At 41.8% G+C, this 13,158-nt stretch overlaps 1 protein-coding gene across 3 annotated transcripts in view; it reads right to left on the minus strand.

The window, feature by feature from the left end:
- Positions 1-2,374: 2,374 nt before the first annotated feature.
- CPVL (carboxypeptidase vitellogenic like) overlaps positions 2,375-13,158 on the minus strand; it is a 127,742-nt gene continuing 116,958 nt past the window's right edge. For all 3 annotated transcript variants that reach the window (XM_049642936.1, XM_049642937.1, XM_049642935.1), the window contains one exon: positions 2,375-2,947. In XM_049642936.1, coding sequence (XP_049498893.1) covers positions 2,843-2,947 — 105 coding nt within the window. In that variant the 3' untranslated portion in view covers positions 2,375-2,842. The remainder of the gene's footprint in view (positions 2,948-13,158) is intronic.

Genomic DNA, 13,158 nt, shown 5'->3' on the forward strand with positions numbered 1-13,158 from the left:
AAATACCTGCCAGATTTAGTCTCTATAATACTGTACCCTCAGGGGAGTTGGCTCGGGTTGCTCTGGGAAGACCTGGCAGGTCGTCCCCCAGTACTCCCCACTATCCTATGCCTGGGGCAGGGAGACACTAAAAACGACTGCACCTACAACTTCTATTTATTGAGCTATTATTTTGTGTTGGTCCCTCTGCTGTTCTAGAAATGCTGTCGATTCTCTTTGTTCACTCTAGTTATCTTCTATAACATCTCCCCAGATACTGAATTAGTGAATTCTAAATCATTGATCCAGGGGGACATACAGGATGTGGCTCCTACTAGTCTCTGGTCACATTTCTGTCAACCAATTAATCCACAACCTTGTTTTACGTGTGTTTCTGTTGAAAGAAACCTCATAAAATAGATATTCTTGCTTGATTAATATTGAACTCATGGCCAACAGCACTATAACTCATGATTGAATAAAGAATACCTAACAGACATACTTTCTCCACAAGGCACACCACAGCCTTCTTGTACCGAGGGAACACTACATGGTATTTCAGTACTGTGTGTAGGAACCCTTTTGAATAGCAAAAGCACCAACAAAAAGCAAAAAAGTGCAAAAAAAAAAAAAAAAACAACAAGGAAAACAAAAAACACATGGCACTAAACAGACTACAAAAAGAACACCTGTTTGGCCGTAACTGAGAACATGCACGTTGGGCAACTCAAATTGTTCATCGCTTGGTACGTGTTCGTGAATGACCACAAAAGTGAGCAACTATTGGTTTTGGGGTTACAGATACATTTTAGTGAACAGGCCATACGAACGTGGCATCTATGAATAATGAAGATTCACTATATCATCTCATGGTACCCTTGTGAAATGGACACTAGTACAATGACGTGTGAACTGAAAGGAACCTCAGCAATCTCTTCGGGCTGCCTCCTTTGGGACTTGGCAAAGTGAGGACAGTGAGGTGACATACCCAGAAATGTCCACTGCAGGTGTGACACGCATGGCACTTTCCCAGCCACAGTTGGTACCCTCTCCACTGCATATTTTTGGGACCAAATGCAACAATGTAAATGGCAGGTGGGGCCACATGCAAAACTCTAGTTTATTCTCTGCAATAATTAAAATCTGTTTTTGATCAGAATGTTTGATTTGACGACTCCTCCTACATGGGCACAAGGAAATATATATATATATATATTTTTAATTTTTTTAATGTTTATTTCTGACAGAGAGACAGAGCATGAGTGGGGGAGGGGCAGAGAGAGACACACACACACACACACACACACAGAATCCAAAGCAGGCTCCAGGCTCTGAGCTGTCAGCACAGAGCCCGACGCGGGGCTCAAACTCACAGACCTCGAGATCATGACCTGAGCTGAAGCCGGACGCTCAACTGAGCCACCCAGGCGCCCCGGAAATATATCTATTAAAAAAAAAAAAAAGGAAGATCACGAACCTGAATGAAATCAGGCACAGAATGAGAAGTTGAAAAGACCCAAAATATTTGCAGCAAGAATAGGTTTTGACTTTTTAAATTCAGTTCTCCAGTGAGCCAATTCATAAATGGGTAATATGAGAGGGAAATGATGTTGAAAAAGCCAAACATGCTGTAGAAAATTAGAGATGAGAGCACATGATGCATAAATAAGAAAGATGTGCCAAGATGGGATATTTTAGCTGGAAAAGTACTAATGTGTGCATATTTATAAATGTATATATTTTGATGCCAGAGTATCTCAAATTTTTTTGAGATTCCAACAATTACACAAAATTAGTTCGTTCTCTATTTGGCTACAAGAAGCACAGAATTTAAAATCCAAATTGAAAACGGCTCATAACTAATGCCTGCAGCCTGCAGGCTGTTTGGTAAATGGGTACACTTGAACCAACAAACTAAAAACCCCCAAAAAGCAAAAAAAAAAAAAAACAAAGAAAAGAAAAGACACAGATTCAGTGTGTCCTTTGAATATGATCCTCTACGTATTGCCAGTTGGTGCATTGTTACTTTTATATGCAAAATTTCTATTTCAAAGAATTCCAAGCTACCTTTCTTGCTAAGACTGTCCACATTCCAAAGTCTTGTCCACCACCATCATGATGGCACCCATTCCTTCGGAGTGATAATGAGATGCTCTTACCCAATACTACTTCTGAAATACTTCCAGGTACATACTATGACAAACTCTATTGTTACTTACAGAACAAAATGTTGTGACAACTTTACTCCCCTACTGCACTTTGCACGTACTCTTAGAAGGAATTTAAAATTCCTATTCAAGACCTCTGCCTTCCATTTATCTGTTTCCATCTGAAACAGTGTCTCCGAATCCATTCTTCCCATCCTTTCAGTTACAAGATACCATTCCTAATCACGGGTAGCATTTTCTTTAAAAAAATTTTTTTTGTTTATTTATTTTTGAGAGAGAGACAGACAGACAGAGACACAGCGTGAGCAGGGGGAGGGCAGAGAGAGACAGAGAGATACAGAATCTGAAGCAGACTCCAGGTTCTGAGCTGTCAGCACAGAGCCCGACATGGGGCTCGAACTCACGAACCGCGAGATCATGACCTGAGCGGAGGTCGGACGCTTAACCGACCGAGCCACCCAGGCACCCCCGCATAGCATTTTCTTACAGTTAATTTTATAATGAGCCATCTCTCACCCAAAACAGAACCTTACTTGTTTCAAGGATAACTTTTATTGATGAGAAACATTTTAAAGCTATAAAAAGCTATAAAAAGGTACTTTTCTTATTTATACGACATTTTCGGGTTTGGAAGTTTTCTTCTCAAAGATTAAGTCCCCTGACCTTTTTTTGTTTTTAGGACAGCAGCTTATCCATCAATAAGGATCCCATCCTCTCTCGAAAACAAATCGATTGATCATGTCAAAAGATCTCAGCGGCTGGTCGTAGGGTAAAATGTGCCCTCCACCTCGAACAATTACCTTGGAGAAGAAAAGTAAAAGGTAAAAAAAAGTTAGAGAAATGGGTGTTCTACATGAAGGGCAGTTCAGATTAAAGTATTTTTAAAGCTTACATGAAATACGGAACATATTCTATCAATCCAGGCCTTTGGGGCATGCATTAATACAGGGGATATTTGGATTCTCCAAAAAATTAAAACGACAATAAATGGAAGTCTTTGACACCTGAAATGTTAAAAGGCCATCTTTTTGAGTAGCACAGAGTACTTCTTTTCCCCCCACCTTTTATTGTGAAAACTATTCAAACATACAGCACATCTGAAAGAATTTCATAGACTTACCACTTAGGTTCTCTCGTTAACGCCCACGGAACTCATTGCCTCACTGTCCATCTATTAATCCATCTTATCTTTTTTGACACGTTTCAAAGTAAAATGTGGGCATCAGTACACTTCCCCCAGATTTTATGTAAAATTAACACACCCTGAAATGCACTTGTGTTTAATACGGACTCACTGAGTTTGGATGGCACGGTTACCTGTGTCACCTAACAAGATGTAGAACGCATTCTTTTTTTTTTTTTAATGTTTTTATTTATTTTTGAGACAGAGAGAGACAGAGCGTGAGCAGGGGAGGAGCAGAGAGACAGGGAGACACAGAATGTGAAGGAGGCTCCAGGCTCCGAGCTGTCAGCCCAGAGCCCGCCGCGGGGCTCGAACTCACGGACCGCGAGATTGTGACCTGAGCTGAAGTCGGACGCCCAACCGACGGAGCCACCCAGGCGCCCCGATGTACAACACATTCTTAAACACCTATAGTTAAGGTGAATTCAGACCCTAGTGCTAGGTGCCATACTAATTTAAGAAAGGGGTGGGGGTACTGGTCTTTGTACTCAGAAAGACTGTAGGCTCAGCAGCAAGTGCCCCAAGTAGAGGACCAGGAGAGGCCTTCATGATTCAGTACCAAAAGGGAAAGAACTGACAGTGGGTGTTGGTGGGCCTCCTGCATGGGGGAGTCATTGTAGCCTGAGATATTCTATGGCACATGTGGCAACCGGACAGCGGTCAGTAGTGGATGGAGTGAGGGATCACATTCAGCGCGTTCTAGCTGCTAAGTCACAATCGGCAAGTAAGGACCACTTTGACGAGGCCCTTCGTAGCGTGTTTTACCTGTCTCAATAAGAAGGGAACGGAGGCAGAAAAAGAGTACAAATATATTTACATAGTGCATTTATTATATTACAAATCCACCCCCAGCCCCCAGCATCTTACAACCTTGCCAGGCGGCCAGTGGGGTCAACATCAGTAGATGAGTTTTGCTTTGCAGCTCACAGCTAGCCGAGGTGTGCAGAGAGATGGTAGGGATCACCATTGACACCAGCCTCGGTGACGGAGTGATACAGAGCTCTTCGGAGGCTTGCCCAAGTCACACAATCGTAACTGAGAGAATAAGCTAGAACCTGGCTTCTGATGCAGACACCAGCGTTTTTATTCAAGTCGCAGTATTTGTACAATCATTCTTCACATTTGAGCCAAGCTTTACAGCTTAGTCACAGAACATTTCACCCATCTCTCAACAGCCCTCTGAGGCAGGTAAGGGAAGCAGACCGCCATTACAGACGTGAGCTAGGACTTAACCCTCACATGCGTTTGGAAACACCTGCCTCATGCAACACTCCATCAATGGCCGTTTGTCCCTTGCTGCGACGACAGTGGAGCCCATCTACCATTTGTGTTCAAGCTTGCATCTGGAAACCCAACATGTCTTGCTTCGTCACAGACTGAAAGTAAACATACGTGTGACATGAGTCCCTGTAGGTGACTCTGGAGGAAAACTTTTGCTTCCCCCACAATCCCAGGCTAGAATTCTCTCCTGTAGATTCCCATCCAAATCTCCAGCCTTGGCAGAAATCTGATGAGTGATTTTGTGCAACTTCAGCTCAGCTGAGGACACTTAAGAAAGTCATGCTTGTGACAAAACCCAGCTGCTGCTTCGACTGGAAATGAATTTGGCAGCAATGGTCCGGAACGGTGGTATGCTGAATCCAAGAGCGAAAAGGTCAGTCTGCCTCCAGGACCAGAGCTGCAGCTAATGGGGGGGAGCCTTTATGGCGTGGCTTGGAGTCAGTGTGCAGGAGCAAGCCTTGAGGCACAGCAAGCTGTGTGACACTGGACAAGTAATTTACCTGCTCTGAGCCTCAGTTTCCTTAACTGTACAAGAGAGAAGAAAGTATTACTTCTTGGGATAGTTGGGAATTACGTGAGAAATTAATGGAGTAATGTTCATGGAACACTTAGCACGGTGTCTGGACTGGAATGGAACTCAATAAATATTAGCCATTGTCATTATTTTTCCAATGGTCCTCCCCATTCAAAAGCCAGGATCAAAATGCTTGTATCAAACTACCCTAAAGCCTTGTTTGTATTCCTACATTAGCAGCAAGAAATCTGGGTTTGAGGGGGTTGCTGAAAACAGTGGCTCTCAAACGTGACTGTGCCCCAAGATGCTTGAGCTTCATAAGACAGATTGCTGAGCCCCAACCCCTAGACTTTCCAGCTCTGAAGGTCCAGGGCAGGGCCTGACGCTTCTAACAATTCCAAGGTAATGTTGATGCCGTTGGTCCAAAGACTACTCTTTGAGAACCACTGTTTAGAAAACCTTTTTTCCATTCTGTGACAAACCGGGCAATTCTCTATTTATATCAATAGAGAACGCAAACAGAAATTAACACCTAGTCATGATCTCACCTTAGTGTATTTCTTCCTCATCATCTGCCCTCTTGGTATTTACACACACACACACACACACACACACACACACACACGTGCATGCGCGCACACACACACACACACACTTCCATGACCATGATAATCAAGTGGTGAAGAAGAGACTGGGTTGGGTGTTAACAATTCTTATTCTCAGTAACCTGCATGACCCCCCAGCCTGGGAGCAAATCACATCATAAACGGTGCCATGAAGATTGGAAGGAAAAACTCATTTAGGAACAAGGTCGTTTTCGCATGTCACAAAATTTTCAAAGTATATTCCCTAGCAGATTAATATAGAGCATTTTACTGATGTTAACTTCAAAAATAAATTTACGAGTGCCAGAAAAAAATCAAAAGATAAATTTGTGAGTGCCGAAAAAAATCACTCTGTTGTTTATAGCCAAGCTGCTCACCACTCACAAATCAAGGGCACAAACCACGCCACGGTTTTTAGAGGTGTGTAACAAAATGCGACAGGGCCATGATTCCATATTTAAATGTGACAAGATTAATCCCAAGGCTCCCTGGGTAGAATTGGTCTCAGCAACAGAAACTGTGTATGTTGGGTGTTTCCACACGAGAGCTGAAACCTCTAAACTCATGTATTCCAGATGTTCCAGGGGGTCACAAATGTGTCATGAATCTTAAAAGGGTTATGCAAACACTTTCAAGCTTCATTCCACTTTAATTTTTAGAGAAGGATATAATTCTCCCTGGAACCAGAAACACGGACCTGGCCGTAAAGGTTTCCCGGTTGTGCTTTTATAGGCGACAAGGTATCGTGGGAAATTCACACTGGGCGTGTTGATGTGGGTGTATCAGGGGAGACTTCGTGGGAGCCTTGGAGGAGCAGATATCTGGACAGACGATGCTGGCTGGGGTGGGGGAGGGACCACACCCAGAGGAAACTGCTCTTGCAAACACAGAGGAGTGCGAAAGTGCACAGACACCCCACATCCCACGAGCGGTTCCGCATATGAACTGTCAGCACAGAGCCCGACGCAGGGCTCGGGCTCACAAACCACAAGATCATGACCTGAGCTGAGGTCTGACACCCGACCCACTAAGCCACCCAGGCGCCCCACCCTTCTAACCATTTTTAAATGGACAGTAGCATTTAGTGCATTCACAATGTTGTGCAACCGTCACCACTATCTTGTTGCAGAATGTTTTCATCCCCCCAAAGGGAACCTGATTATCCATTAGCTATTTCTTCCCATTCTCCTGTCCCTGCCAGCCCCTGGCAATCACTAGGCTGCCTTCTGTCTCTATGGAGTTGCCTCTTCTGGACATGTCTTAAAGGGTTTTAAACAGGGTAGTGAGTGATATGCTCAGATTTGCATTATGGAAAGATGACTTCTTGTGTATTGAGGGGGCTGATTTAGAAGGAAATGATACTGAAGCAGGGAGGCAAATTTGGAGACCAGCTGTCCAGGTGAGAGAGGATGTGGGCACACGGGAGAAATGGGGAGGAGGGGAAGGAGAAGAGGAATGTCGGGCTGGAACCAACAAAATCAGTGACTAATCAGACATAAAGGTAAAGTGAAAGCATCCCCCAGCACATACACACATCGCCCCATTTCAGGCTTCTGTCCCAGCTTTGCAAAGGGAGATGCTATTAACCAAGAAAGAAGAAAAAGAGGTGAGTTTGGGAAGCAAGCAATGTGGGATAGATTTATAAATCTCTTTTTTTCACTACAGGACGATGCAAACCTGGAAGAGAATCTTGCTTGTTATGGTTTCTGATTTATACTAGAGTTGTTTTATTATTTTTACCTTATTTCATATTTACAAAATCTTAACCTTGCAGACTGTAACCATGAGCAGAAACGGAATAAATAGGCCCTGAAAGAAAAAAATATACTAAAAACAAAAGGTACTTGGGAATGAGAATAAAAAAACAAGCCACAGCTTGTTATCAAAACCAACAACGATAACCCTTCCCCTAAAAAAAAGAAAAAAAAAAAAAAACAGAGGTCAAAGTTAAGAGCTGCTCCCAAAACACCCCGGGAAAACTTGAGATTTACATCTCAAGTACATGTACATGTCTAGTGTAGCAATGGATTATTGAACGCAACGGGGAAAGGTGCTTTAGCTGACCGAAATGTAGCCATCACAATGGAACACATCCTTGTACCCAATACATAGCTTTGATGCTATTGACAGTTCCCTAAGGGCCTCCTAGATATACCATCTCACTTAATCAGTTACAACAATATCATAATTTAGGATTTCCACTTAAAAAAATTTTTTTTAATGTTTATTTATTCTTGAGGTGGGAGGAAGGAGCAGAGAGAGAAGGAGACACAGAATCCAAAGCAGGCTCCAGGCTCCAAGCTGTCAGCACAGAGCCCGACGCGGGGTTCAAACCCACAAGCCGTGAGATCATGACCTGAGCCGAAGTCAGATGCTTAACCGACTGAGCCACCCAGGCTCCCCAAGATGTCCACTCTTGACCATGATGCAATAGCATGTGTCAAACCAACCCCACCCCACAAGAACACCAAAAGCCGAATTAAAAAGAAAAGAACGCTGGAGCGCCTGGGTGGCTTAGTCGGTTAAGTGTCCGACTTCGGCTCAGGTCATGATCTCACAGTTCGTGGATTCAAGCCCCGCGTCGGGCTCTGTGCTGACAGCTCAGAGCCTGGAGCCTGTCTTCGGATTCTGTGTCTCCCTCTCTGTCTCTGTCCCTCCCGTTGTTTCTCTCTCTCTTAAAAATAAATAAAACATTAAAAAAAAAAAAAAAGCAAAAACGCTGTTTGAAAAGTATCAGAAAGCAACGAGGGCTTGAGAGGCCAAGACCATGGAGAAAAGAGAATCGCAGAGACGTGAACCTAACATTTTGTGCTGCTTTTCTCTCTGAGAAACTCACCAATGCCTAAGCTTCTCTTGCCAAGAAGCCAAAAAAAAAAAAAAAAAAAAAAAAAAGTGACAGATAAAAGGATGAAAAGCGAAGCAAGGCTTAGGGTGTCTGGGAGACCAAAAACTAGAAAGAAAGAAAACCCCAAAGAAACAAAAGATGCGATTTGAAATTGCAGGCTTGTCATGGAGGTGAACATCATAGGCTTTCTGTTAGACGCATCAAAGACAAGGTTAGCCCTCCAAAACCTGAACTCTAGCACCCACTCACCATGTGAGCCCCTGACTGAAGCCAGATGATCCGCCCCTATACTAACTGGCTTTCAGAAAAAAATTAAAGGCTTTTTTGAAGAAAGATAACATCATTTTTCATACATTTTGTCCAGCATTCAAGAAAACATAGTAGGCATGGCAAAAGATAAGATCAAAGGTCCAGAGACCAAGGGAAAAAGCAGACGACAGAAAGACCACAGGGATCCAGATACTGGAGTTATCAGGTATAGATTTTAAAACAACCATGACCAAATTATTTAAGTAGTTATGCAAAACACAGAGGAAAGAAAAAAAAAAAGACATGAGATGACAAAATATTTAACTATGTTTAACTGGAGTCCTGGAATAAGAAGAGAAGGAAGGAACAGTATAAAAGAAATAGTAAAGTTTAGAGACCGTGAGTAAAAAAACTCTCCAAAATTGGCAAAAGTCAACAAGCCACAGCTTTGAGGAGCTCTATGAAACTACATGGGAAAAATCCAAAGAAAACTGACCACATCTGGGCACACAACGGTAAACTGTTAACACCAAAGACAGAGAGAAAATCTTAAAAGTTGCCAGAAAAAGAAATGGCACTTTCAATAACTTCAAAGAAACAAGAAAGCTGACTAGTTAAAGGAAACAATGGGAGCTAGAAGACTGTGAAATCCTATCTTTCAAGTTAGAAAAGAAAACAGCTACAACCTAGAATGTCCATGTAAATGACCGCATACAGATATTTTCAAGGAAAGAAAAAACTGGAAAAAGGTCTTGCCGGCAGGTGTGTGAAGAAAGGTTTGAAGATTGTTCTTCAGACAGAAGGGTAATGGTCCCTAATGGAAACATGCAAACACGGAGGAGAATGAAAAGCAACTGAGAATCTACATGTGTACCTAAAAATAAATGAATGACAATAATAATAATGTCTCGTGGAGTACAAACCACATAGAAGTTAAGAAAAAACAAAACAAAAAAAAACAACAGTTGCACAAAAGGTGGCACAGAGTTAAGTTATTTTCAGGTATTTGCATATCTGGCAAATGATAAATGCACTGATTCAAAGCCAACTTTCTGTTTGTTTTTTTAAATTAATTAATTAATTAATTTATTTATTATTTTAATGTTTTATTTATTTTTGAGAGAGAGAGAGACAGAGCGTGAACAGGGAAGGGTCAGAGAGAGAGGGAGACACAGACTTTGAAGCAGGCTCCAGGCTCTGAGCTGTCAGCACAGAGTCGGATGCAGGGCTCAACTCACAAACCGCGAGATCATGATCTGAGCCGAAGTCGGACACTTAACTGACTAAGCCCCTTTTTATTATTTTTTTTTTAAATTTAAATCCAAGTTAGTTAACATCCAGTGTAATAATTGTCTCAGGAATAGAATTTAGTAAACACCCAGTGCTCATCTCCAAAGTGCCCTCATTAATACCCATCACCTATCTAGCCCATCACACTACCCAACCTTACTCCAGCAGCCCTCAGTTTGTTCTCTGTATTTAAGAGTCTCTTATGGTTTGCCTCCATCTCTGTTTTTATCTTATTTTTCCTTCCCTTCCCCTATGTTCATCTGTTTTGTTTTTTAAAGACCACAGGTGAGTGAAATCATATGATATCAAAGTCAACTTTCTTAAATCCGCACGTGTGTTGTAATCTCTAAGGATATGGTCAAAGGATGGATAATATCCCTACATTTATTGTAGCATTATCTACAATAGCCAAGTTATGGAAATAGCTCCAGTGTCCATCGACAGACGAATGGATAAAGAAGATGTGGTATATATATGCAGTGGAATATTACTCAGCCATAAAGAAAGAATGAAATTTTGCCATTTGCAATGACATGGATGGAGCTAGAGACTATAATGTTAAAGTAAAATAAGTTAGAGAAAGACAAATACCAGATGATTTCACTCATATATGGAATTTAGGAAACAGAACATATGAACAAAGAAAAAAGAGAGAGAGAGAGAGAGAAACCAAGAAAGAGACTCTTAACTATAGAAAACAAACTGATGGTAACAGAGGGGACATGGGTGGGGGGATGGGTGAAGTAGGTGAAAGGGATTAAAAGTACACTTATCATGATGAGCTCTGAGTTATGGATAGAATTGTTGAATCATTATATTGTACACCTGAAGCTAATATACTATTATACGTTAACTATCCTAGAATTAAGATTTAAAAATTAATACAAAATAAAATTAAAGGAGAGATGATAAAACAATGTATTATTAACAAGGAAATAGTGTTTTTAAAAAAAGACATTTTGTCTCCAAAGGAAAAGACAAGATAGAAGGATAAGAATAAGTGGCAGAGACCTTTCTGTGTAACGTGAAAAACAGACTCCTGACAATCAGGGAGCCTTTAAATGAGAAGAAATCTGGTGATCAAGTCATACCCCCCATCTTTTTAGAGAGGCACAAAATGAATGCCTCAGAGATGAAGGCCCTTCAATCACATCTCTTAGCCTAATCTCACCAAATCAAATCAGTTAGATGTTTCAATGTGCTATGGATGTCTCTGATTAAAAAAAAAAAATCAGCTCCAAGAATTTCTATGTTAATTTCAGCAATGTTGGTATGAATGACTAAGGTTAGAACCTTCTCCCCCTTGATCATTTTTGTCAGTGGAAAACTAAAGCACAGGACAGTGTAGTAGGAAGCAATTCGGCATAGTTGTCAAAAGCATGAACTCAGGATTCAGCAGATCTGGATTTGAGTCCAGCCCCTTGACTTTGGCACAGGGACTTAACTGCTTCAATTTTCTCATCTGTAAAAATGAAGGTAAAAATTAGGGTGACCAGTTGTCCCAGTCTGCCCTGACCTGAGGGATTCCTGGGAATATGGGATCTTCAAAGTGCTAAAGTTGAAAAAGGGTCAGGCAAACTAGGATAGTCTGTTACTCTAAGAATATCTAACTTTTTGTACGGGTTCAAAGAGATGCATATTAAACAATGCACAGCACTCAGTTGGTAAATACATATTAAGCTTGTACCGTGTGCCGTACAGATATGTATCAACACTCAAGCAATGGTCATCAGACTATTATCTCCTTTTTTATCGTCAGAGAAGTATGTTTTCCCTTTAAGAGTGGAGTAAGATCAGAAGTTACAACACTAATAAATATAAAATGTAGTACTATACTTGTTCAGAAGAAGAATTATATTGTTCAGGAGGGAGAAAAATTCTCTTCCAGGCTTTCTTTATTTCCATGCTATGAATCCTTCCTTCCCACGGGAAAGGTCCCAATTAAAGTAAGAAAGCAGATTGAATGTGAGCTCAAACTTCTGTCAATATGCTTGACTTAACTGTCTAGAGTGAATTTTATCCCTTAAACCTGCCAACATCATGATCCGTCCCATCCTTTCCCTCCACCCCCTATTACCACTTGCAATGCCAAACACCCTCTTCTCCCCACATAGAATGTCAAGCAAGCAAGACCTCACTTGTCTTAGCAGAATGGCAAAAAGCCATTCTGTCTGTTTTTATCCCCTTTGAAGAACTCACTTTACAACCTAGGATTTGATGCAGTTAAAAAAAGCAATCGAAACTTCACTTCCTCCATGTCCAGTTTTATATGTGAAATCCACAAGAGGGTAAAGAGCACAAAATCCAGTTCATTAATTACTCGTACTCAATATCTAGCTTTGAGTACAAACTACAAACTACAAACTGTTTGTAGTTTTCTTTGGGAGGAGAGAAGGGGGGAGCCAGGGAGCAGAGGGCAGACGTTACGGCAGCAAATACTCTTTGCTGGGGGTGTATCGAGTACGTAGAGCCCGACTCGCTGCCTTCTGGGGAACAGGGAGACAAGAGCCAGCCAGCCCGCTAAAGGTTGACCTCCTACAAACATCAGTGCAGGGAGGCTCTAGCATTGTGTGCTGGAGCTCTGGCACTGGCTCAGGACAGCCGATTGTGTCTACTGCTGCCCAACTCCACGTTCAGTGGTGTTATATTGGTAGCCTGAAATCAACCACAGTGGAATATTTACACCACGAAAATGCACAAACACTACAGATCAATGTCTCCCCGCTCTCCCAAGCCAGTTTACCTTCCGACCACTGGTTCTCTGACATCTTGGCTCTCCTGGGGAAAGATGAAACATTAGAGCATTCTTTCTGTGTCCCAAAATAAATAAAAGAAATATCCACTCAAGTCAATAAATTATAAGGTCTAAAACGTCTCTGAGATCTTGGCTTAGGAAATCAGATGGGCAGGGTTTCAAATATTTGCAGAAAGATGAGAAGGTCCTGCTGCCTGCTTCCAGTCCTGACTACCCCCACTGAGTTCTAGTATAATAGGAATAAGAGTTTCAAGACCACACCACAGCATTCATGGATGCCTCTGTTTGT

Source organism: Panthera uncia, chromosome A2 (genome assembly GCF_023721935.1).
Source record: "Panthera uncia isolate 11264 chromosome A2, Puncia_PCG_1.0, whole genome shotgun sequence".
Taxonomy (NCBI): Eukaryota; Metazoa; Chordata; class Mammalia; order Carnivora; family Felidae; genus Panthera; species Panthera uncia.